Raw genomic sequence first — 25,452 nt, 5'->3', positions numbered from 1 at the left:
AAAACAATGCAAAATTATTAAAGTAGAAGCAAAATACAAATTTTACTCTTTTTTATAGTCAATAAAGGATATTGTAGATATAGAAATATATAAAAAGAGTATTTTTATAACTAATATAAATGTTTGCCTCCCCACAGGCGCGAGAAAATGGCTGCGACCATGGCTAGCGCAGGTCGAATCTCAAAGCTTGCACAAGTCATAGGTGCTTTCAAGCATTTACGGTAAGCAGTTATTTTATGGTTCGATTGCATTGCATCAGGTTGAAGCGTAATGTGAATACTGAATGAATTAAGGTCAGATTATGGGTTGGGTTTTTCTTGTAGGCTAGGGATCTAGAATATGGCTGTACTGTAGTCAGAGTAGTGTCTGTGTAGTGTAGTGTAGTGTGTAGTCTGTTACTACTAGATCTAGACTCGGCGATTGTCAAGATTTCCGCGTTTAATTCCTATGTGCGTTTTTCATAGCCTCAGGTATGTTTCGCTTTGGTCCCTAACCCAGACTCTAGTCTAGTTTAAATTCGCACAGTGGCGCACAGGGTGTGTGAATACTATGGAATTGTATTCGCACAGGGTGTGTGAATACTGCAAATATTGTGAAATTTTATTCGCACAGGGTGTGTGAATAGTGCGTGAATACTACATCTAGATCTAGATCTAGTGGTGGGCGGTACCGGCGAAATCCAGTGTCGGTACTTTCTCAGGTGCCGAGAACCGCTAGTACCGGCACCGGTACCGGTACTGGGAGTGGGAATGAGAATGACTCCAGTAGGTGACGTCACAGACTTTGCGTCTAACGCCACGATCAGCGCCGCCCGCATTCCCCCCCTCCCCCCAACACACACACACACACCAGTCAGAATTGGAGACGCGAACTGTGACGCAAAATACTTTTGAAGTTTGCCGCCGCATGGGATTAAACTTTGCAAAAACGGAGTGTCTACGTACACGGTAAGCGGGCACGTAGCCTCAGGAAGGGTCTACGTACACGGTAACCGGGCACGTAGCCTCAGTGTCTACATACACGGTAACCGGGCACGTACGGTAGCCTCAGTGTCTACGTACACGGTAACCGGCAACCGGGCGTGTAGTCTCAATGTCACGTACACGGTAACCGGGCGCGTAGCCTCAATATCTACGTAACATGGTAACTGGCAACCGGGCGCCTCTCATTATCTACGAACACGGTAAGCGGGTATTTAGTTTCGTGGGGGGGGGGGGCTTCAGCTAGGTACACGGTAACTGCTTTGCTCCCTTCTTGACGTTAACATTAATTTTTTCCTTTTTCACCGAGTAGTCTCAATGTCGCATACACGGTGACCGTGCCCATAGCCTCAATATCTACGTACACGGTAACCGTGTACTTAGTTTCGGGGGGTGAGGGGGAGGGTGGGGGTGCGGAAAGGGGCTTGAGCTAGATGCACGCACGGTAACTGCTTCGCTCTCTTCATGACGTTGACTTTTTTCCTTTTTCACCGTGTAGTCTCATTGTCGCACACACGGTAACCGGGCACGTAGCCTCAATATCTACGTACACAGTAACCGGAAACCGGGCGTGTAGTCTCAATGTCACATACACGATAACCAGGCACGTAGTCTCAATATCTACGTGCACGGTAACCGGCAACCGGGCGCCTCTCATTATCTACGAACACGGTAACCGGGTGTTTTGTTTCGGGGGGAGGGGGGGGCTTGAGCTAGGTGCACGGTAACTGCGTCGCTCCCTTCATGACCTTGACCTTTTTCCTTTTTCACTCCGCTTTTTGTGTGTTGTGAGCGGAATGTAAATCAAATCCAAAAATGACCCCAATCTACCCCCTGTCATCTTTCCAAAGGGAGAGCAAAATGAAGTGACACTGAAAATCTGCGAATCTGGAACAGAAAGCTAAAATATAGATGTTTGCAAAACATGTAATACTATCACGAGAGAGAGAGAGAGAGAACAAGACTCAGAAAACAGAGAGAGGGAGAGGAAGGAAGAGAGAGAGAGAGAGAGAATTAAAAAAGTATGCTCTTGATAATGATATGGTCATACCTCTCTTAAAACAAAGGACAATGAAACAAGGGGATCCTTGACTATCACCCATCCAATGAAACATGGACCTTTTGGTTAAAAAAACGCGGCTTACTAGGTATGAGTATGACGGATCCCAATTCCGTACAGGGCTTGCACCAATGCACGCTTTTCCGTAGCAGGAAGCTCTAGTAATAATCAAAATTCTAAATACTAAAATTTGCTTCCAAGTTCAGTTTTTGTCATCCGATGTTGCCTTCAACCCCACCCCTCCCCCCGACTGTACCTTTTAAAAAAATCAATAATCCCCCTATTCCAGAGCCCTATACTTCGCCCAGCACACACATTGAATGAACTTTGGTGACCCCATGCGATCACTGCTACTCACAATGTGATGCGAAAGTACAGGTTCACTGACCGGTCACGATGTCGAGCCCGATAAGACGCTTGTATAACTTTCTTTTTATTTTCCGCAAGTGAAAGCACAGGACAATGATTTATTTTCCTGGCTACACAGCGTTTGTAATGCACAACCTGTATGTTACAAATGTTGCGTTAATCAGACTGCTACCGGCAAATTTCTGGGTGGTAAAGAAAGCGAAAGTAGATCGAGCTTCGGTACCACGCATACACTTACGCTTGCCGCCAGAGCGCCCTGTTCATACCTAATACTATCTTTTGTTTTCGAAAGAGTTACCACTTGCAACAAAATAAATTTAAATAAGTGCCGAAGATTAGAGGTGTTAGTGTTATAAGAGAGTAACAAAACACAAAAAGAAGGAAGAGAAAGATAAGGATGATAGATATTGAATAGGAGAGAAGGAGCAGACCACACCAGAGCACCCACCAACCACCCATTAATACTATCTTTACACACACCACACTTACAATCACACACAAAAATACATAAACAGAGAGGGAGAGAGAGAGAGGGGGGGGGGAGAAAGAGAGAGACAGAGAGAGAGAGGGAGACACACACACACACACACACATCATAATATACACGTGTGAATAGCCTCTAAATATATTTAATACTTACCATGTTACACACACACAAATTACACAACATACACATTGGATAAAACGATATGAGGAAAGCTTTATCGGTTGAGTTTGTCAGAAGTAGACTTGACTATGACTTTGTACATGTAGTTACATATTATAAACAAAAATCTCCATAGCCTCACAACGATGTTCTCTCTGTCTCTAAACACACACAAATCACACAACATACACATTGGATATAAAACAATATGAAAGCTAAAAGAGCAAATAAGAAATGAATGACCCAGGACATATTAAAACTAGAGAAGACAGTCAAAATCAAACATGGAAAAGTACATCTTTAGCTATGGTCAACACCCAAAAGCTCTATAGTATTTGGTCTAATGCTTGCTTTTCTGCACCAAAGGGTGTGACATCATAGCATTTTGAAAACCAATTTCATCTTATTTAAATCACATGGGTCTCAACTCAGAATTCTAAAAAAGGAGGAACTTTCCGGGTGATCGCCACAGAAGCCCATTTTCGCGAAACACCCATTATTATTATTAAACTGTTGAACCCTAGAATGCTGAAATTAAAACCATCAATTTATCAAAGCAAGGTTATTTCACACCAATTTGAGGGTTTGGGAGATAATTTCAAGTAAGAACATCGAGCAAGTGTCAGACTATAAGTATTTGGGTGTTACAATAGACAACAAACTCAACTGGCGTGTCCACACTTCTCTCCTGCATAAAAAAGTGAACAAAAGACTATTTTTTCTAAGGAAGCTAAAGTATTTTAAAGTTGATAAAACATTGATGTCCATGTTCTACCATTCAACCATAGAAAGTATGATCAATTTTTGTATAACAGCATGGGCCGGGAACACAAGGCAACAAGATAAAGAAAAATTAAATCGACTAATACGGAAAGCATGTAAAATTTCAATATCTTTATTCCCCTACTTGGATGAATTGTACATAACAGCTTGCACTAAGAAAATTAATTCCATCTTTTTAGACAACAAACATCCCTTGTTCCCTCAAATAAAAACATCAGTCAGAAGTAAAAGACCCATGCTTCTGATCTGTAACAAAGAAAGATACAGAAGGTCATTTTTACCATCATCTATCAAAATGCTTCCATCTTAACCATCTTGTATAAGTACACTTACGACCTTAGAGCATGCATCAAAATAACATTGAGTGTGTATCTAGCTTACGATTATTATTGTTTATATTGCTGCTCATTTATATTATGCATGTGATTGTAAACCTACTTGTGTGTGTACGTGTGTGTGTGTGTGTGTGTGTGTTTGTGTGTGTGTGTATTCGTGGTGGAACACCAAACCAATGTGCCAGGATCTGGACAATAAAGATGTATCTTATCTTATCTTTTCTTAAGAGTCACGCACCAAATTTACAATCTTGATTTCGTACAGAAGGTGGTGGCGCCTGGGGTCTTGTGCGGCTTATTAATATTTTCCCTTCATCATATTCGCCTGTATATATAAACTATATATAAAAATGAAGCTTGCTTTGAGCCTAGAACCAGAATATCGACTGTCATGATTCATATCATATATATAGGCCTATATAATAAACGTGAAAGACAAAAATTAATGCTCTAACTCAAAGCACAGTAGAATAGCCCAAGTAGACCTATTCAGTGTTAGAGGTGTAAGAACTGTTGGAGGGCAAGATGCAGTGGTACTGAAAATCTGCGAATCTTGTACAGAAAGCTAAAATATGCTGCCACCAATCCAATGAAACGCGAACACTAAGGCCGTTTTCACACAAGGCCTGCACCCACGCACACTTTACTTAGCAGAGAGCTGTAGTAGTTATCAAAATTCTAAACATTAAACGTATTTGCTTCCAGTTTCTTTTTCTTTTTTTGTCCACTGGTGTTGCGTCCAGCCCTCCCCCTATCCCCGAGTGCGTAGAGGTTTAAAAAAAAAAATCAATAATTCCCCCCCCCCCCCCCATTCCTGAGTCCTGTACTTCACAGCGCTCAGAACGATCGCAGGTTCATTGACCGGCCACAATGGCGAGCCCGACAAGACGCTTGTATAACTTTCTTTTCTTCATGTTGCCCCTATAAGTGACGACACAGTGACAAATATTGATTTACTTTCATGGTGACACCACGTTTGTAATGCCGAACCTGCATGTTACAATAATTGTTGCATTATCAGACAATTACTGACAAATTTCTGGGTGGTAACGAAAGCGAAAGTAAAGGCTTACTGGACGCTCTGTTATGAAATTTAGTGGGTATCGTGCTGGACTATAGAGCGGTTGACCCTCGTGCGCCCTCTGTGAAAAAGCGCGAACTTTAGAATCTACCCTACTTGTGTGAAAAACAATAATAGTGACATTCTTTTTGGCTGAGTCACAGAATTCTACACTTAAGTGTATAATTCTGTGGGCTGAGTGATCTATCTCTTGAACCTTCCGGTTACCGTGTATGTAGACCCTGAGACTACGTGCCCGGTTACCGTGTACATAGACCCTGAGGCTACGCGCCCGGTTACCGTGTACGTAGACACTCCGTTCCAAAAAAGATTTTAAAAAATAGTTATCACCGCTAAAATTTGATTTCATATTCGGAATCAGCATATCTAAATAAGCAAAGTGGCTCGCGCGGAACCTGATTTGAAGCCATATTATAAATTTAAGCGAACTTCGTTTTTGATTGTCAATTTTGAATCTGAAGTCCTGTATCAAGGTCACCCGCTGCGTTGTGTGCATCTGACGTCACAGCTGCTAGGCCTAGGCCTACACACTGCACACTTCCCGTGGCCCGGGAAGAAAAAAACCCCAGTAGCGTCAGCTCCTTCTCAGAGCCGGGCTCCTTCTCAGAGCCGGTATTAACCGTTGGTGTCGGCTCCTTACCAGAGCCGGTACTGGAGGCCAGGTGTCGGTACTGACACCGCCTTTGGTAGAACCGGGAGTTCCAGTATTGGGTACCGGTACCTGCCCATCCCTAGTGAATACTAGAAATGGTATTCGCACAGGGTGTGTGAATGCTATGAAATTATATTCGCACAGGGTGTGTGAATACTACAAAATATTATTGGCACAGGGCATTTCAAAAGTAGGATGGAAATTATTTAGCTAGATCTAGATCTAGATCTAGCATTTCCTCATTTTTCCTTTTTTCATCCTATTTCACGTAGGGACAAAGATCATGGGATGGATCAAGAAATCTAGATCTAATTCTAATTGTGCAATGCGATACAACCCCCCCCCCCCCAACTCAAATTAGAATTCACGTTGTGTATTGTGTCAATGATAATGACTCAAATCTCTTTTTTTCGTTTTTTTGTTTTCCTTGCGCTATAGAGAGAGAGAGAGAGAGAGAGATGAGTGCATGCTTACTTTAACCCTAAACAAGTTGTACTAGATCTAGATCTAGATCTAATCTAGATCTAGTGTCCAGTTGTTTTAACATTTAAAGCCCTTGCCAAAAGGTGGGATACCCGGGTGTGACAAATGAGGTCCAAAATCAACGTAGGCTCGACCCTGTGTGAATAAAATTATTTCTTATGCGTACACCCGGTGTGAATAATCACTTCCAATCTAGATAGTGACTAGTGTTGCGTCGGGATGCGCCCGCTCGCTTTCACTCGTAGAATCTACTCGTAGGCTTTGCGGCGTAGCAGTAGGCCTAGGCTCTAGATCTCAGAGAGTATTTAATTATATACTCTCTGGTACCCTTGATCTAGATCTAGTATCTAACACTGTGTTCTGCCACTGTTCCGGCTGTTGCAACTGTGTTACAACGAGAGCACACTACACCGGCTTCTGATTGGCTGTATTATAATATAGATATAGATCTATATTCTAATGACATATGTAAACATACCAAATATGGTAATATTACTATGCCCTTAGGCCTAGTGGAATGTAGTCGGAAATCTAGGTCACCATTGAGCGAGCGAGTATCTGCTGGTGATCTCTATTGTAGAGCAGAGGCCAGGCAAAAAGGTCAGTAGGCTACAGATAAAAACTGCAGTTCCCTAGTTTCTATCCCCTGTGTCAACTAGATCTATTGGAATAGTTCTAGTGCCTTGTTAATCAAGTCATTGTAAAATAGATACGTGTAGTCTAAATGACTCTAGATCAAGTAATACATTTTAAAGCCAACGGAGTGTCTACGTACACGGTAAACGGGCACCTTGCCTAGCCTCAGTGTCTATGTACACGGTAACCGTCAACCGTTTTACATAACGGCGTGTCTACGTACATGGTAACCGGGCATGTAGCCTCAATATCTACATACACGGTAACCGGCAACCGGGCACACAGTCTCGGTGTCACGTACACGATAACCGGGCAGTTCAGTTTTTGTCATCCGGTGTTGCCTTCATCCCCCCCCCCCCCTCCCCTGACTATACTGTTAAAAAAAAAATCAATAATCCCCCCATTCCGGAGCCCTATACTTCACAGCACACAGACTTTGAATGAACTTTGGTGACCCCAACCGGTACTCACAATGTGATGCGCACGCACAGGTTCACCGACTGGTCGCGATGGCGAGCCCGACAGGACGCTTGTATGGCTTTTTTTTTTTTTCAGCACGTGACAGCACAGGCAAATATTGATTTATTTTCATTCTGGTTACCGTGTATGTAGATACTGAGACAAGGTGCCCGGTTACCGTTTACGTAGATTCTGAGACTAGGTGCCCGGTTACTGTGTACGTAGATGCTGAGACTAGGTAGGTGCCCGGTTACTGTGTACGTAGACACTCCGTTTAGCCAATCAGAAGCCGGTGTAGGCTATTGTCCTCATGACGTCGTTTCATTGATATATTTCAGTAGCAATGCCCAACGAGCGCGTTTTGTTCTGCCGATTTTTGGCCCCCGCAGCGAGGGTGTTTCGTGGGACGCACTAACGCAAAGGTTGTTGTTTTCAACTCGCTCTCATGCCGCTTCTCGTGAATGGATATGAATGAAACTTGGCAGCCAATCAGAAAAGAGGTCAATCTCGTAGTATGCAGTTTGACGACATTGTACCCATCCTAGAAGCAGTCGAAAACGTTTGCGAAAGTGGTTGATGTGGTGTGCTTTGAAGATTTTTCGGAGCTGTGATTAGTCAAACTGACTGATACGTTGTACACCATTTTTCTTTATTCCCTTAAAATTTCAAGCTTCTGTGTTACGCAGTTTTCGCGTAATCTTTAAAAATGTGGGAGTAACTAAGGGAAAAAGCGGCATTGCCATTTGCGCGTGCTGGGTGAACGACCTGCGGCTGAGAAATTTCCGCTGAGTGACGTCATCAGCCATCGGTCGCTTCGGGCGCTACAAACGAGGCCCCGCTTATGTGAACCGGAAAGGGGGGGAAGGATACTTGAAAACTAAACGGGGGCCTTCATAACTTGCGTTTTTGTTGCATTTTAGTCACAATACAATAGATGTAGTCATTTTTATTTGCTTGATTGCATGACAGAAGAATAGAAACAAAAGCAAACATCTTGAGAAGTGGTATGGCATTGTGTTTGCGTTATGAAAGCCTATTCCCCCCTCTTGGGAAAGCACACACTTGAACTCATCCTGTGTACTCTGTTTGGAAAAGTGAGGCATTAAGATTGTTATTAAAGAGTATGGTACTTATTTAGTCCAGTCTGGGAAGATAGTCCCGTTTATACATTGTTATCGTTCGTGCGTGCGTGAGTGCGCGCGCGTGCATGTGTGTGTGTGTGCACGCACGTGAGAGAGAGAGAGAGAGAGAGAGAGAGAGAGAGAGAAAGGGGGGGGGGGTGTAAATATGTTACATTTATTGTATGAGTTGTAGCCTACACATGCGAAATATTCCCATGACTTGTAAACTATATTATCTGAACGCATCTTAATCTACCACACAATAGGACACTCTCCAACAATGGATATACACAGAGACGATCTTATTTTCTATAACAAAGTATGCATGCTTTTACTAGTACAGAACTGGATTTATTAGTAGCTCTCTACTTACATTTTTGTGACAAATTGATCCAGAGCATTGCTTGGCAAGGAGGAACCTTTTATGTTGCCAAGTTTCATTCAAATATCATGACTTTGGGAGAACATATGACTGATAATCTTTGTAAATCTGTAAAGAACGCCACTTTTTTACCTGTTAATGTCTTTACAACTCAAAAAGTATGACAGATATTAAAAATCTGACTGCATGACTAGATTCTGCATGAAAAAATGTACTAGACTGCCAAGTTTCATTTACATATTCCAAGAAATAGGCGAGGTATGACAAATATTGTCTCAAAAGGCACCGAAAACCGCCACATTTTTACCTATAAACGTCTTCATAACTCAAAAAATAGGATAGCTATGAAAAATCTGAAAGCAGGACTAGATTCTGCTCTAGAAAATGTACTGGGTTGCCAAGTTTCTTTTAAATACTCAGAGAAATGAGCGAGTTATGATGAATATTGTCTCAAAACTCACCAAAGAACGTCCCATATTTTGGGGTTTTTTCATTTAAAAAAGTGTACCAGAAATTAATTGATTAAAAAATCCGTAACTTTTTTGTTTATTGATGGATTTCAAAAATTCAAAAAGTTCCATGCTTTGTGAAGATAAAGCTACAAAATGCACCTATTTGCAAATACTTTCTGGCAAAAAAAGGATTTTCGTGGTAATTGCTAATTTCAGCAAATCAAAATCCGGTGTAGTGTGCTCTCGTTACCTACATGTTACTTGATCTGGCTTTACTGCCTTGCCTACTCAGTCTCTATTGTTTACATGCGGCTAAACGTAGAACGACGCACCTGCCTGATTGGCTGCTAATGTTAGTTATATGATGTCATCACATCCTGGAATACCCACAGAATATTTTAGAAGGCCGTGGAGTAGAGAATCTTTGGAGACACCGCATGGAACGACATGTTGGGTCAGTGGCTTGACATATTATCCGTATCTTTGTGTTTCGCACGATAAAACTTCACACTTAAACATGAGGGAAGATTGCTTAGATTGTTGATGCTCAGAACAGTAAGAACGCTATTGCTTCAACTTGAAATTGAAACATGGTAAACGCAAAGACAATAAACCCCTCGGAAATTGCAGCAAAGACGCCCCTACCCCTACCCCAGCAATACCACATGTCCCGCGCCGGCAGTGCGAAAACGGGATAGACTCGCCCCAGCTAGGAGTATCCCAGGGAACATGCTATTTTATAGCATTATTATTTGCAGCGTCAGCCCCATACACCAATACATGCGGGAGAAATTGAGGCATTCACTGGAGATAAAATGTTTCCCGTATCTTCAGCAACAGCCAAGATATTGTTGAAGAAAGAGGATGGGTCGGTAGCAAGACTGAAACCCGCCAAAAGGCACCGTGATTTTCTGACTCTCCTTATTCGGAAAGATGCGGAGCCATCTAAATATTACCCAATCGTCCCCAAATTTGGCAACCAATGAGAAAAATCGAGCTGGAAACAAAAAAGTTACAAGGTGGTTTCTTTGAGGACATTGTTTTCGAAAATGTGAGGTCGATGTGTGCTCCTGCATCATCCAAGATAGACTGAACTTTATTATTTATAATGTTAGAAACTATTTTGTGAAATTATCGCATTTGAAAAAAATAACGTCGACGTCGTTCCTGTTTTTCACGTGGCCCGAAAGCCAGAAAGGGAAACACTGCCGCACACAGGAAATGCTTGCCCTGAGACGTGTAAGCTTGCCGCCATCTCACTGTGATGTCACAGCTGTGTTAAAGCGTAGCCGCTGATTGGACAGTTATTTTGATTGGCCTGAATACCATGAAAAACACCGTACTCATAGACACGGACGTAATGAAGGCTTCTTTCTATTTGCCGTCACGAATAATTGGGCTTAATTTCGGTTTTACGTGAATTTAGTGTTGATATGGACTTCAAGATGACTGCATATTTTATTCTTCTAGTATTTACAATGTTTTCAGCAGAAAAAAATATCTGTTCCCTATGAAAGACCTATATCTCCTGAGAATTTCGATACCCTTCTTTAACCTCTCAGTCAAGTTTTAAGAAAATGGTAGATGTTTAAAATTTGATCAAATTTGTTAAAGTCGCTCACTGGCTGCAACCCCATGTTTGGCATATGATAAAAGAGTACCAAGTGCACCAAACATCTCTACATTAACAGAGTACAATCACTATGACATAGATATGGAGCATAATTTTTTTCAAGACTGTACTGTAAGATCATTATAAATCAGTATTTTATCGCCTCAAACATGATGAGCTGTCGTTATTTCAACAAAAACACAGAGCGTTGACCCGGCCAGCGTCGCACAACCCTCCCCCCCGCGGCAAGCGAGTCGGCTCTATACTGTAGTGTACCTGCGTGGCGGGTGGCATGCTGTCCGAGTTTCGTGGAAGGATTGATGAAAAATAATTCCAAGCCGATGACTTTATTCTAATAGAAAATGAACTGATCTTTCTATTGCTACCCTTTTTGAGTCGGTATTTTACATATTTCATTTAAAAAGTGATCTTTGAAACTTTGACGGTATTTTTAAAGGTTTTCTATTTAAACGCCAAAGGCCAAAACATACTACGGAAAAGCCCATCCAAAGCTCTACAGTTCTCTGCCAATGAAAAGACGGTATTTAATAATCAATCTTTCCACGAAGCATTTGAATGCACGCATGTCAATTTTTTAACCCGCCGACCACGCGTTCCAACTGCGAGGGGCTTCGCTTTCCACGGCGCTTCTTCAGCTCTTAACAATCGGACATATAAACAACTTACACCATTGAAACGAGGGAAAGCTGAACTTTTACATTCTGTGTTTTATAGTGAAGGAGCAAAGAAACAGCGATCTTAATTACCTCTGTTTCACCGATACCACACGCTCGGAAGGCTATGAATGCCCGCGAGGCCGTAATTACGCTATCTACTCTTTCTGCAGCCTTTCTACTGCTACTCCTTGGCTCCTTCTTACTGTTGTCTTTCAGCCACACTCCTGATCTGCTGGTAGGAAAGATCTACACCTAGCCTTTTCGGACAAGGGCGAAAAATCTCGGAGATCCCGTGTGCAAGTTGCGCACGTTAAAGATCCCTTGATGGTCTAAAATCAATAAGAGTAGGCTTGGGCCGCCACCCGAGCAAAATTCAAAATTTTGTACCAACTGAAAATGTTTAATGACCTTATGCAGTTGCCAGCGCCATAAAACACCTAAAAAAAAATAGTTTCAATTATAAGTTAAACATAATTTTTTTAAAGAAACTGAACTTGATATTATATAATAACCCACTCTCTTAGCTGTTACAGGTTTCAATTTGGTTAATTAATTATATATGCACAAATTCAAACTTTTAAAACCTTAATTGTCACATTTTTAAATTCGTCTCTTTGTAGGCCTATACATCCACATATAATAACCGAATGGACATATGTCTATTATTGAGCCATATACTGGCGGTTTTTTTTTCTATAATTATGCATATTTAATTATTTATTTGCGTATAATTTACATGGCATTGAGATTACAACTTTAATTTATGTCTTCCATTTTCTATTTTGTTGCCCCATAAAACATAATCTTACCAATTTTCAGCTCATTCCATTTATAAATGTGAAAGTTGTGTAGTATAATGTTGGTTTTCAATATTCTGGTGCTGTTTGCACTTATTCTTTATTCCTCTATAGGAATTTTCTCTAAAATACCCACAATTTCCGACACGTACACAGCTATGACTTTTTTATTTATGGACAGATTTTGAAAAAGTAAAACGCATTTTACTTTTGGATTATTGATCCTTGTACTTGTGTTGTTTATAGGTTAGTGGTACCCATCTTTCAAAAAGCTGTGGTATTGCTACCTAACTCTACCCCTAACCCAACCCTAAACTCTATACCCTAGCCTGAACCCTAACCGTAATCCTCTTTCTATTTCATAGTGGTCGCTTGTTATGAATTCCTTCCAATCTTCCAATGGGCATCGCCTACAATAAGATTTCGCTATGCTATACTACACCATTTTGAAAAGTGACATTCGTGTATGACACAGTCTTATACTGATTTGAATTTGTGTAGCAATATCGCACCCCATGCCAGCAATGCAACATTTTTTTGGACTTGCTACAGCCAAGGTTAACCCCATGAACATACTCATTTTGTCTTGAAAGTTTAGAAATTGTGAACTGTTGTCCATTCAGACAACAGACTTTTGGGTAAAATCTTTTTCGCCCAGATACTGAGTTCTGCAATATTAATTGCGCATCAGTTTCAATCGTGTTCTGATGGTCTCAACATGAAAAGTTTGAAAGAAATTTTTCAAACTCATTCTGGAGAACAAAAGGAGCTGCAACTTGAATGGCCTTATGGTTTTGTCAGAACTTTTTTAAAGCTAAGGCTAATACTAATGTATTATTATAACTTTTAATTACAGTCAAACCTGTGTAAGACGGCCACCCATTGTCAAAGAGAAAAGTGGCCGTATAAGACAGGTGGCCGTCTTAGGCAGGACTGATCAAGATAAAAGAAACAAACCATTCCCATCTGAGGCCCCGATCGAAAGTAGCCCCATTGTTGTTGTCTTTGTTGGTGTTGTTGCTGTTGGTTTGAATTTCTTGTAATTTTTATTTTGTCGCTGATTTTGCACAATGGTGACAATAAAACGAAATGTATTGGACAAGGAAGACCGAGTGCCATGTTAAAACAAACACATGGGTCGCCACCACTCGGAGAACGAGGGACGCTTCTGTAACAAGTTCAATTTGACGTCCTTTGTTACTTTGTTACAGACTGGGTAATCAGTAACCACTCATCTCACTTACGATTTGTGTATGAGTTCTGGGCGGGGCTTATGGATTATGAGGGATCACACGCTTACCTCACCAGCAGCTGAAAATTGGTAGCTATTGGTCACCAGTAGGAGGGGCCTACGCAACATGATCGGTTGGAGGGACTACCTAACAACGATAGGTGATTGAATTATGACGGCTCGCCCACAACGCCAGGGACCAATGCACAATTTATGAGAAAACGTAATGGAGTCACTGAGGTGACCGTCTGAGACAGGTATTATTGCTTAGTATTATAGGGGTTGTGTGTTAAATTATTGTGGCCGGGGCCGCGTTGGACAGGTGCCCGTTTTACACAGTTAAATTATATAGAAAAAACGCAAGGGGGGAAATGGAAAGTGGCCGTCTTATAGAGGTGGCCGTCAGGGCAGGTTCGACTGTATATTAATACTTATTTTTTTTCGAAATTACAAAATTGCAGTGTCTAAGCCAACCTTAAATTCAATACCTTTAAAATTAAAAAACAAAAACTGGCTGAGAATTGCTTTTCTTTGTGGTTAGGCTATTTTTACATGTATGTCAATACTTAGATTCTACTTCTATTTCTACTCTCTGAAGTCAAAATTAGTTTTGGAATAATTTTTGTCTTTTTTTTTCAGGATTTCCCAAGTCACAGGAAATCAAAGTGGATATGTGCTTCACAGAACCATATGGTCTGGGTCTCTTTTTGGCCCTGAAACAGACAAAAGTTCTCCGAGAATTCCTTTGAGGAAACCAAGGCAGCCTGCTAATGTGTTTTTCATTTACATGAAGAAAGTGGAACCTCAAATTGTGAGAGGGGATCCAGGTACATGATTTAGGTCTTAAGAACTCTTTTTTGTTAATGTATTGCTATGTCTGTTGTCACAACCTTAATTTTGCATTGATTGTATCTTCATATTTATATGAAATGATAAATAAAAGTTTTTTAGTGTACGGTCAAGCCTCGCTTTACCGCCTACCTTGGGACAAGCATGAAGTTGACGGTTTAACTTCACAGGGCTGTCGTTATTATAGGGTTCTAATGGTGTCCTCTTTTAAATAGTCAAGACTGCCCTACATCAAAAGGAAATGATTCTGCTGTATGATCTGTGCTTCAAATTCAAAAGTTTCTTTTCGTTGGTGAATGACATGTAATTAGAGCTGAGAGCCTTCTCTCTCTCTTTCTCTCTCTCTTTCTCTCTCTCTCTCTCTCTCTCTCTCTCTCTCTCTCTCTCTCTCTCTCTCTTTCTCTCTCTCTCCCCCCCTCTCTCTCTCTCTCTCCCCCCCCTCTCTCTCTTTTTCTGTCTCACTCACTGATTCACTCTCTGTCTATCTTTATGTGTGTGGTGTATGTGTGTGTGTATAAATCCAAATTGAAAATTGCAATTACTTTTGGTTCAGAGGCTACTAGTGGGGGCTCTTGTGGTCTAGAGGTACAGTGTTCACTTCTCAGTCCAAATTCCAAAGGTTTGGAGTTCGAATCCTGACAGTGAAAAATGATCTGTAATTTACAGTTTCTTTGCGTACCTTTCTAACTTTTTAAAGCTAAAAAATTTTGTTTGTCACTTCACAAAATAGTCATGTTTCACTCCTTGTTTTTAGTCTTTGTCAAATGCTGGTAATGTAATACAGTCGAACCTGTGTAAGACGGAAAGGGAGCCAGAAAAAAATTCCGTCTAAGACGGGAATTTAGGGGGAGATGGGAGGGGGGGGATTCAAAGGCTCCGCTGGTGGGATCAAGGATCGCTTGACCGATCGGCAAGCAGTGGTCAAAACTTCATACCTCTCAATTGCTATCCTGTCTGATAATGACATGTTTCAGTCTTACTTCCAATTACCACCAGTGCTAGCCTTTCATTGGACCCTATTTAAAACAGAAACGTTTGAACATCTCCTTTGATTCCACCCTTAGCCCCACCCACCAATGCCACCCCTCACTGCCATCATATAACAACAATTCGAGGAACTCTTTTCTCGGCTGGCCGTACGATCAGGGCGGCAGGCATTGGTCAATCTAATTTCACACCTCTGGTTTGTGGCTACCTAGGAAAGTTTCTGCAGTGGCTCGCTGCTCGAGCACTCTCACGGGAAGTCATGAGATTTCACACCCACACTACACTGACCATCTGCATCGCTCAGGGCTCACATGATGGGGTAACATCTATCCCCAAATTGCACCCCTACTCCTTTTCCTCGCACAGCGGCATGGCTATAGCGTTAAGTTTAGAGTCGGCGGAACCAAACTTGCGAGTTTTGTTTTGAATCAGGGTTGAGCGGGCAAAGCATTTTCTGTCTTAGACCGGTGAAACCCTCGGAAAGGAGCGGATTTTTATTTCCGTTTCCTCATTGGGCAGGTTTTATACACGTGATTAAAGAGGAATATATCAAGGGGGGAGCGGGGAGATTCCGTTAAGGCAGGTTCGACTGTAATTAGCATGTATTTCAAAAGAACACCATTCAAATGAACTAATAGACTGAAAACAAGTTTGCATAAAATTTTGGGAAGTTTGCATACACTCATGAAGGCTCTGTCCTCAGAGTTTTGAAAGTTTTATGTGCAGTAAGGTGTTATTTCTTGTAATTTTTCAGGCATTGGTAGAAAAGAAATAGTCAGTCGAGCTGCTGCCATGTGGAGGGAGCTTGATCCAGAAGAAAAAGCTGTGAGTTTTTCATACCTTAATGTTTCTTGTATTTTTTTGCTGCTGTTTGACGGCTGGATCAAAAACTGTGTGAAGATTGTGTTATTTTCTTTGTGTGAATGGGTGCATGCATGTGTGAATGTGTTTGCGTGTGTGTGCTTTGAATGTCGGTAAGTTTAATTTGTATTTATGTGAATATATTCACATTTTGGGTTTTGATTGTTGTATTGCTTAATAACTATTGGAATTTGGGGGGGGGGGGGTACTGAAGATTTAGTATGGTCCTCATACCCAACCCAGCACTTCCCTGGGATAGGGGAGTGACCTGCATATATGGAGGTCAGCTATTAAGCAGTCGCAAACAAAATGTGAGACGGCTGTGGAGAGTAGAGGAGAACCCTGGTGGCATAGATGCTTCAAGAAATACCTTAAGTGATTGATTGAAGAAGGGACCATTTTGGCGACATAAGGCACCCTAAATCCCACCAATTATCCCAAGGAACTCATAGAACGCTGCATATGCTCCATTGATTATTCAAAAGCTTTTGATATGATTAAGCCTTCCTGCCCCATACGCATGTATTTTCAGCAGCGCTTGTACCTCCCTCCCTCCCAAGAGCGTATATTCTCATCGGGGGATACCAAATTTGCACATTTTTCGAAATTAGCTAACATAATTAAACTTTAATTTTCACAATATTTTTTCATTTACCTTTAAACTTTGTCGCATGTTATAATCTATACCTCATTACAAAGATACTACATCGCTTTTTAGAATGTATGTCTCTTTTTCTGAAATACTGCTGTATTGGCTGGGACTGAGGTTAGGGAGTGCACAAAATGACTGTGGCTGGAAGGGTTAAATATGGTGAAGTATTCAAAATTTTGGAAGGGCTAGACATTAATGGAAAGGATCTAAGAACTATTAGGGATTTGTTACTGGGACCAAAACACTCCTAAGAATTGAGGGAGAATACAACAAATATAAGCAGATAAAAGAGGAGTTAGGTAAGGATATTTTTTGTCACCTGACCTCTTTAACATATATATATATATACATGTGTGTGTACATTGACGCAATCCTTAGAATTATACAAAAATGCCCAGGTCTCAAAGTGAATGGAGAAAACCTAGTTGAGTTAGCTTAAACTGTGGGATGGGGGTGTGGGGAGTCATTGAATAGAGCTATTAATGTACATATTGGTATACTTTTCTTCCACTGAAAAGTCAATCTACGGCTTGCGTCACATTGGGCATTATGAAATAATTTATTTTTTAAAAATAAATTTTGCTTTTCAGAAAATAGCCATGCAGAGGAAACAGCTGTATGAAAAATACAAACAAGAAAAGAAAGAGTACCTGGAAAACATAACCCCGGAGCAAATAAGAGAAGAAGAGGCAAAAAAGCAAAAAAAGCTTGCAAAGAAAATGAAACTGGTAGGTCTCATCATTTATCCCTCTAAAGTATACTTCATTCTCAGTTTGATGCACAATGTTCCTGTCAATTCTGGTCTTAATGTATTTATTTATGCAACTGTCGCTTCCTGTGTCTTGCTCTAAAGCATGATTTAAAACCTTAGAGGTCTATTGTTCCTGGGTTTTTTTTAACTGGCTATTGTTTTTAATATTAGAAACTGTCACAGCCTTTCCTCATCAAAAGACAACATTTTTCCAGATGTGCCAAGTATTGGGATAAAATCAAAGCCCTCTGATTTTTTTTTTCAATTATGGAAAAACATTGATCAGATTAGCTCAAAATCCTTGGGTTTTTTTTTTAAAATTCAGTTTCTATCAGTTTTACGCAACTCATTGGAAATGATATGAAAATACACAGGTTTATTTGCTATTATTAATCTGCACTATTTGTGTGACTTATCGTTGATATGTGAAAATACAAATTTTTATTTGCATTTAGTTGCAATACATATATTTATTTGCTACAATCAGTTTGTAACATAATTTAAATCTATTGATGTTCAGAAGACTGATTTTTTCCCCTCATACCTCAATTTTTAGGGAAGATTGTAATAAAAACTCCTATTTTTGTTTATGAATGGGTTGGCAGGTCTATTTGTTGAGTGTACTTGTTAGACAAATTATAAAATAAGCAGGTTTTATTGTGTCTTCTGTCCCCATGAATGATGTTGCTATTAGTGATAATGTGGATGTATTCTTTAGAAGGCAGTAAAGAACTAGCTCTTATTTAACAGTGCCTAAGTTTTGTTATACAAGTACGATGTACTTGAAACTGAGAGCTGATTGTAATAACAGAATTAAATCTAAGAAACTATGGAACTTACATGAATACTAGAATCAAGCCATTTTAACATTGAAACAGGAAATAAGCCGTCTATGCAGTTAGTTCAGTATTAGACTACTGTGTGTTACTACAAATCGAGACCTCTGCTTTTTTGTCGTATCTCCTTTTTTAATAACAGTGAAAACAGTTCATAACAGAGAGTGAGCTGAAGAAGGAAGCCACATTTTCACTGTTTAAAAAAAAATGGAGATACGAAAAGAAAGCATTGATGTTGCAAAATCTTAAACAATGCGTTCTGTCATGATGGAACTTGGTTCGATTTGTGTGACATTGTGGTGAAATCAGGCGCTCGTCAAAATTATTACAATCCTTAAAAAAACTTTTTTCCACTTTTGGGGCAATTTTTTAAATTTTATCTATTTATTTTTAAAAAAATGTATTTATTCATTTAAAAAAGGAAGTTATTTTTGTGTGTAATTATTGCTTTGTACACTTTCATAACTTTCCAGACGAGAAGATCACTCGGTATGCCCAGCAAACCCTGGCCACCATTCAACTGCTTTCTTTCAGAAAAGTTTGGTGAAAGGGAAGATGAAAGTGTTTCGGTGAGCGTCTTCTGTATTGCTTAACATTGTAAATAAGCCTGAGGACTTCAAATTTAATTTTGGAACTCCGAAAGTTTTTAACTTGCTCAGGATTCCCCTTTTATCAGAATTATATAAGTAACCTCTCTATATGATGTTCATTTGTCCATCCTGATTTTTAGCAAGTTTTTTCGCAGTTGAGTTTGTTTTGGGGTTGTTGGGTTTTTTTGTTTTTTTTGGGGGGGTGGGATGTTTTTTGTTTTTGCTTGGTTTGTTTGTTTGTTGTTTTTGTTTGGGGGGGGGGGTCATTTTTTTAATGAAGTCAAATCTGAAATATATTCTTTTCCAGACATGTTGTGTTTTAAAGAGAAAGAAGATAGATTACAAGTAACATGATTGAATAGAACTTGGAAACAAAAATAATGCATAAAGCTCAGTTGTGACTGAAAATTATGATTTGTAAGTTACCAAGTGTCTGCTTTGAGTAGCTATGTCATGCTTTTGCCATGTAATTTACATCTGGAAGAGAGTTTTATTGAGGGAATACATTCTAGGTTGACTTCAGAGAAAAGAATGTCTGTTGTGATGTGTATTTTTTACACCTCTGTTGATGAGAATTTTTTTTGCAGCTTGAAATTTTTCCTTTGCCTAAATAGTGTATGGAACATTAGTTAACATTTTCTCAAATGTAAATAACAAGAAAAATTAATGTATTTTGTTTATTTTGAGGCTGAGATAAGATTCATTTTTCAACCTTGTTTGATGAATTTTATGTCTGATTCATATATTTATCATGTTTTACACACAGCTTTTTCCATAGATTCAGAATCTTGTCAGATTTATATTTCCAGTTTAGTTCCAATGTAATATTAATATTTTTATTCCTTTGTATAAAATTGTGCAAAACTTAGATAGGTTTTTTTGTTGTTTGTTATTTTTTTTTCTTGGCTGGTATCCAAGATTATGTTATGTTTCTTTTATTGTATTAAGTCATTTTATCCTTCAAGACAACTCTTATGAAAGTTCAGTCTTGACTTTGATTGTCATTACTGATACGTTACTTTTGTTATATTTTTACTTTTTTTTCAGACATACTTCAAGATTTTGAGTGATCGATGGAGAATCCTTGATGAAAGCGAAAAAGAGGTGAGTTCTGGTTTATCGGGCTAATACTTGTACAGTGAACTTTTCATCCAAATAATTATTTTGTTTTGATCTTTAATTTCGTCATATCTGAAGTTTAAAGATAAGGTTGCCCCTTGAAATTGCTGATTTTGAGTCAAATTATACAATTTGAATTGTTTACTGTTTTGTGAAGTTCAACCGCTTCTGTGCGTAGTCTGGACTTTTGAAAAAATGTCATAAATTGCATTTCTTCTGCAAGCTATTGAAATATACTAAGCTCAGGAAGCAAAATTTTCAGGAGAGAGAAAAAATTGTTTTATTCTTTTTGCAATTGTGCCTTCAGTATGTGTCTTTTCTAGCCTTCTTCAACATTTAGCATTTGAATTTTGACTAAACATTTCTTGAGCACCTGCTACCAGTACCACAGATTAAGAAATAGCTGGCCAGTGGTTTCCTTTTACCGACTCTTTGTGGGCAAGCTCAGTCAAAATTGTCCAAGACAGCCAACAAGTGTCGAGGAGAAAAGTGTCTGTCTTAGATGGGTAGATTTCTTGGACAGTATAATGTAGGAAAAACATGAGGGGGGACTGGAAAGTGGTCAATTGTCTTCAACAGATGGCTGTTGCAGCAGATAATGGTAATAGATAGCATTTATATTATAACGCATACCCCCGCTCTACAGCAAGCTCTATGCGCTTTACACAATATTATTACCCCAGCAAACCACAAAACACTCAGAAACATTCCCAGCTTCCCGGGAAGTAAACAGTACTGTGCAAGCAGCTGAATAAGTGCTCAGACACTAGCAAACTGACAAGATCTTTCACTGTTTATAGCTGGGTATCCAATCGCACCTGGGTGAAGTGGGGAAAATTCATGTAAACTGCTTTTCCCAAGGTCACAATGTCGGGCCCCCGGACAGAATTCGAACCCACGACCTTATGGTTGCGAGTCCAAGAGCCTAACCACGAGGCCACCAACGCTACAGATTGGACTGTAGTTAATTTTGACTGAGTGAGATCTGAGCTTAATATGCTCTCAATTCTTTTTTTTTCTTTTCAGAAATATAAACAGATATCACATGATATGAAAATCCAATACCTCAAAGATATGGACGCATGGGAAGGAAAAATGATGGAATACGGCCGCTACGATGTGCTCCGCAAGTCTACTCTGGAGGGTCTCAAGAAAAAGGACAAAAAAGAACCGAAGAAGAAAAAGAAAGTTCGTTTTGCTGATGAAGTGGAGGAGTTTTCATGAGACTTCTCAGATGCCAAAAGTCAAACAGATATTTTGCTATCACGACCTGGAAAATTGTAGACGGTACATGATAGAATGTGGTTTATTTAGAGAGGGGAAAAAAGCTACTAAAATGTAACTTGACAATTTTTAAAAACTACAAGAATGTTGTGTGACTTTGATGTTTGCTAAAGTCATGATGAGTCTTCCATTTATCATCTTTTGACAGGTCGAGTACATTATTAATAATGTTTAAAAAATGTTTCTTTTGCGTATTTTATCCGCGAAAGTTTCAACAGAATGACAATACATTATGTACGAAATGTAAAGTGTGTTCATCAAGCGAATTTTCAGGGAATGTAGCAATGTTTTACTGTATATGAACACATCTGTTTGGTTGTTAATTTGTTGCATTATTACCTTCTACTGAGATCATACCATCCAGTTTGCTAAGCCCAGGTGAAACTTTTTCTTGAATTTGTGCTATTGATAACTTGTTAGGGTATGAGTAAGGGTTTGTTCATTTTGTTCTGGTCTGAAATTTGAAGTCTAGGTATTTGAGCATGATGTAAGCAAGTTGAAGATTTTGTGCGTAGTATTCTGTGTTTGTGATGTTGAATGTTTCATGGTTAAAATGTTCTATATATATAAACAGTCTTTAGTGGTGACATTAATCATGTAGAAAATGAAAATTTGTCATGTGAGATGAAGTCCCTTGTATGAGAATGTATGATTTATTTTATGAGCAATGGGATAGTTGTTTTCATTTTTCAATGATAACAATAGAATCATCAGATTCGAGAAAGTGACATTTCCCAATCAAACCATGTTTGTGTCAGGTAGTTGTTAATAAGTAAGTGTTTGGAGGGAGAATATCTAGCTACGTGTGTATGTGTATTATATATCATATATATATACAGCAGAGTACCTTAAACCGAATACGAACATTGAAAACCCAGCTCAAAGAATAACTGGCAGTCCCACAGACTTTGGTTTAAGCGGACTCCACGCCATAGTATAATACTATTATTACTCATTTACTGGGGGCATTATTTGCTTGATAGAGTATGTACATTATTTAAAAGGGAATGTTGTGAATTCTGCTTGATTAACTTATAGGTACGATCTAATGTCAACAATCTGAAAATTTAGAATGATCCTCCAAAAATATTGGCAACAGATTTTCAACCTGCAAAAATGTTTCACCTAGCACTAGCACTCTTTTCAAGTGTTTTGTTGTATATTTCAGATTGAAAAATTGATCTTTCAGTTAAACTACCCACCTTCTAGTGTTCATTTATACTTTGAGTCTGCTTTATTACATGATCCTAAAATGGTTTTGAAAGAGGCCTTATGTTCTCAGGATCACGCAAATTTTGAAGTACAGTCAAACCCTGTTACACCGCCAACCTTGGGACGAGTACAAAGGAGGCAGTACAGTTGGACTGTCATGCTGCCCTCTTTGAAATAGCACTGATTGCCCAATGTCAAGGGAAATTATGGTGCCATGACTAGATGAAGGACAATATTACAATAATGAGCTATTTCAAAGGATGCCCATCATTACGAATTTGGCGTAATCATTGCAACTTTTTTTTCTATCTTTGGCAATTACTATAGTAACTACCCCAATTCCGATTTTTTAAAAATTTGTTTGCTGTGCATCTACCCCATCCCATTCTCTTGGAGTATAAGTATAAGGAAGAAAGTTAATCAGATTTATACGGTTTATGTCCCATGCAGCTGACCAATTTCAACATAGAAAAACATTAGTTTTGCCAAAGCCAGGAATAAGGCAAACAGTTTGACATGGTGTTAAACATTCCTGCGCTTTGCATTGTTGGTGGTGGCCTAAGCTAATGAGAACATTTTATAAATTGATCTCTGTTTGAAACAATCAACTGCGGTGCATGGCATGGTTTGTTTTGATGCACAATCAGGATCAAAGGTTTGTTACACATCCTGTTCGTTTCTTTTGTTTTTACAAGAGTCAAGGAGCTAGTCTCCCCCCACAACCCCTTTATATCCAGCTGGCCAAGACCTTTTTCATCATGCCTTTGTTTACTTCACATTCGTCCTTGAACATTCTACTCCTATCCTTGAGTCCCCAGGGAAAAAGATATTCCATGGTCATTTTAAGAATTCTTGAGTCGCGTTTTTAATTTTAATTTTTCAGTAGTTGAATGCTAAAACATGTGCTGGTGGGTGGGCAGCCCTGTATATTCGTTTGTCTCAAACTTAATGAGATGGCCTTCAGGCTTCCTGTATTTAGCGATTGCTAGCTTGCAGTCACGTGTGGAAGAAAGCGAGATTATCACTCTGCAGCTGCCAAGTGGGCACTGTGCACCATTTGCAGTGGGTACCTCGGGCAGCTAGTTTACTGATGAACACTCATGACAGTTTTGCAGGACAAATTTAAATGAACAAGGACCATACAACTCGGGCAGTAGGTGGATGGCAGTTTGTAAGGGCAATAGTGTGTTTATTAGTTTTTCCTTTTTGTTAATTGGCAAAACCTAGCAATAAGCATGGCTGGCACTGCTTACTACAGGGTTGACTGTATCAGTGCAAAAGAAATGTGTTCTGATTTAATACATTCTTCTGCTAAAAAGACAACCTAGTCAAAAGCAAATAGTCATATTTCATTTGTGAATATTTTCTATTCCCAGTTTAATTTCATCTTTGAATATTTCTAAAGTGGTCTCATGATTCATGTAGCCAGCATCTCATAGTTTTTGTAATACTTTCTCATGGAACAAGAACATTTGCTCCTGGTTGTTTTACGGTGAATGCATTTTCATGCCGAGGTTTTTTTTTTTTACATCATGTCTTAGAAAAGACCATCAAGCATGTTTCATGTATTGCACAAACAAATGTTTGCTCTCAGTGTTGGACTTGGAGGATAGGTTGGAAAAATAATGGTTGTCGTAGTCCGACAACCCAATTGTGTAATAAATGGAAATTTAACCTGAGGTCAAGACAGCCTCCTGGTGTCCGTTGTTTGTGACTTTAAAAAAAAGGGGGATTCCATTATTAGTATAAATTACTAATACTGTGGAGTCCACTTATAACGAGTCCTGAAACAACGAGAAGTCTGTTATAAAGACACTGTTCTAAAACCCCATTTTTTTCCCTTCTTTATCTTTGTAAATAAAATACTGCTATTGCGCAATCAGACCGTCACGCGAGTCGTTTATAACGGAATATTGCTGCGCTGTGCACAGCGCACAGACCAATTAAACATTATTATAAAACTTTGCCAGTTGAGAAAGTTGTCAGTGATCCAGGGAAACCAGGAATGGGAGAGCCCACGTGAACCAACAATGAAGGCTGGAGCGAATGAGTGGGGAGGGTGTGGCATGCGCAGACACAGGCAGAATGAATGTATGACGTGCGCGAGCAGACGCAACGCATCACAGTGTGTGGTGGGGTTGGGGACAACACAGCGGGCGAGTTACCCTAGAGCTAGAGCCCCTTCTTTCTGATCGCCAAGGCCGATTTGTCAACATTGCTAGTGCTAGAGAAAGAAACCTGATTCGATTTTTGATCAAGTAAGACCTAGACATCATGTTGAACAAATCATCATCAGGGGAAATACAAAAAGGAATAAACAGAACGCCAAATGATAGATTAGGCCTACTTTACTATTTCCCTTGAATTTATTACTGGATCCCTTGTAACGAGAATCCTGCTATAACGGACATTTCGCACCGGTCCCCTCCCTCTCGTTATAACAGGATTCCACTGTATTGGCAATGAACCAGACTAACTTCTCTTAAACATAGTGAAATATGTACCCATTGTGGATTAGATGAAGATTTCAAACCCCCTACTACAAGTTCTGAATT

The 25,452-nt window shown here is 39.6% G+C and overlaps 1 protein-coding gene across 2 annotated transcripts; it reads left to right on the top strand.

The window, feature by feature from the left end:
- Positions 1-119: 119 nt before the first annotated feature.
- On the top strand, positions 120-24,613 carry LOC101860238 (transcription factor A, mitochondrial). Of its 2 annotated transcripts, none has more exons than XM_005092917.3 (7): positions 120-221; positions 14,396-14,583; positions 16,347-16,417; positions 17,696-17,833; positions 19,166-19,261; positions 20,330-20,386; positions 21,428-24,613. In XM_005092917.3, the coding sequence occupies exons 1-7, from the start codon at positions 148-150 to the stop codon at positions 21,623-21,625; spliced, it is 822 nt and encodes a 273-aa protein (XP_005092974.1). In that variant the 5' UTR covers positions 120-147; the 3' UTR covers positions 21,626-24,613. The 2 variants fall into 2 exon arrangements, with proteins under 2 accessions (XP_005092974.1, XP_035824267.1); XM_035968374.1 differs by lacking the exon at positions 120-221 and adding an exon at positions 9,814-9,893.
- The last annotated feature ends 839 nt before the right edge of the window (positions 24,614-25,452 follow it).

The sequence above is a fragment of the Aplysia californica genome, unplaced genomic scaffold (assembly GCF_000002075.1).
Source record: "Aplysia californica isolate F4 #8 unplaced genomic scaffold, AplCal3.0 scaffold00055, whole genome shotgun sequence".
Taxonomy (NCBI): domain Eukaryota; kingdom Metazoa; phylum Mollusca; class Gastropoda; order Aplysiida; family Aplysiidae; genus Aplysia; species Aplysia californica.
The sequence above is the reverse complement of the archived record's forward strand: the minus strand, read 5'-3'. Positions and strand labels throughout refer to the sequence as shown.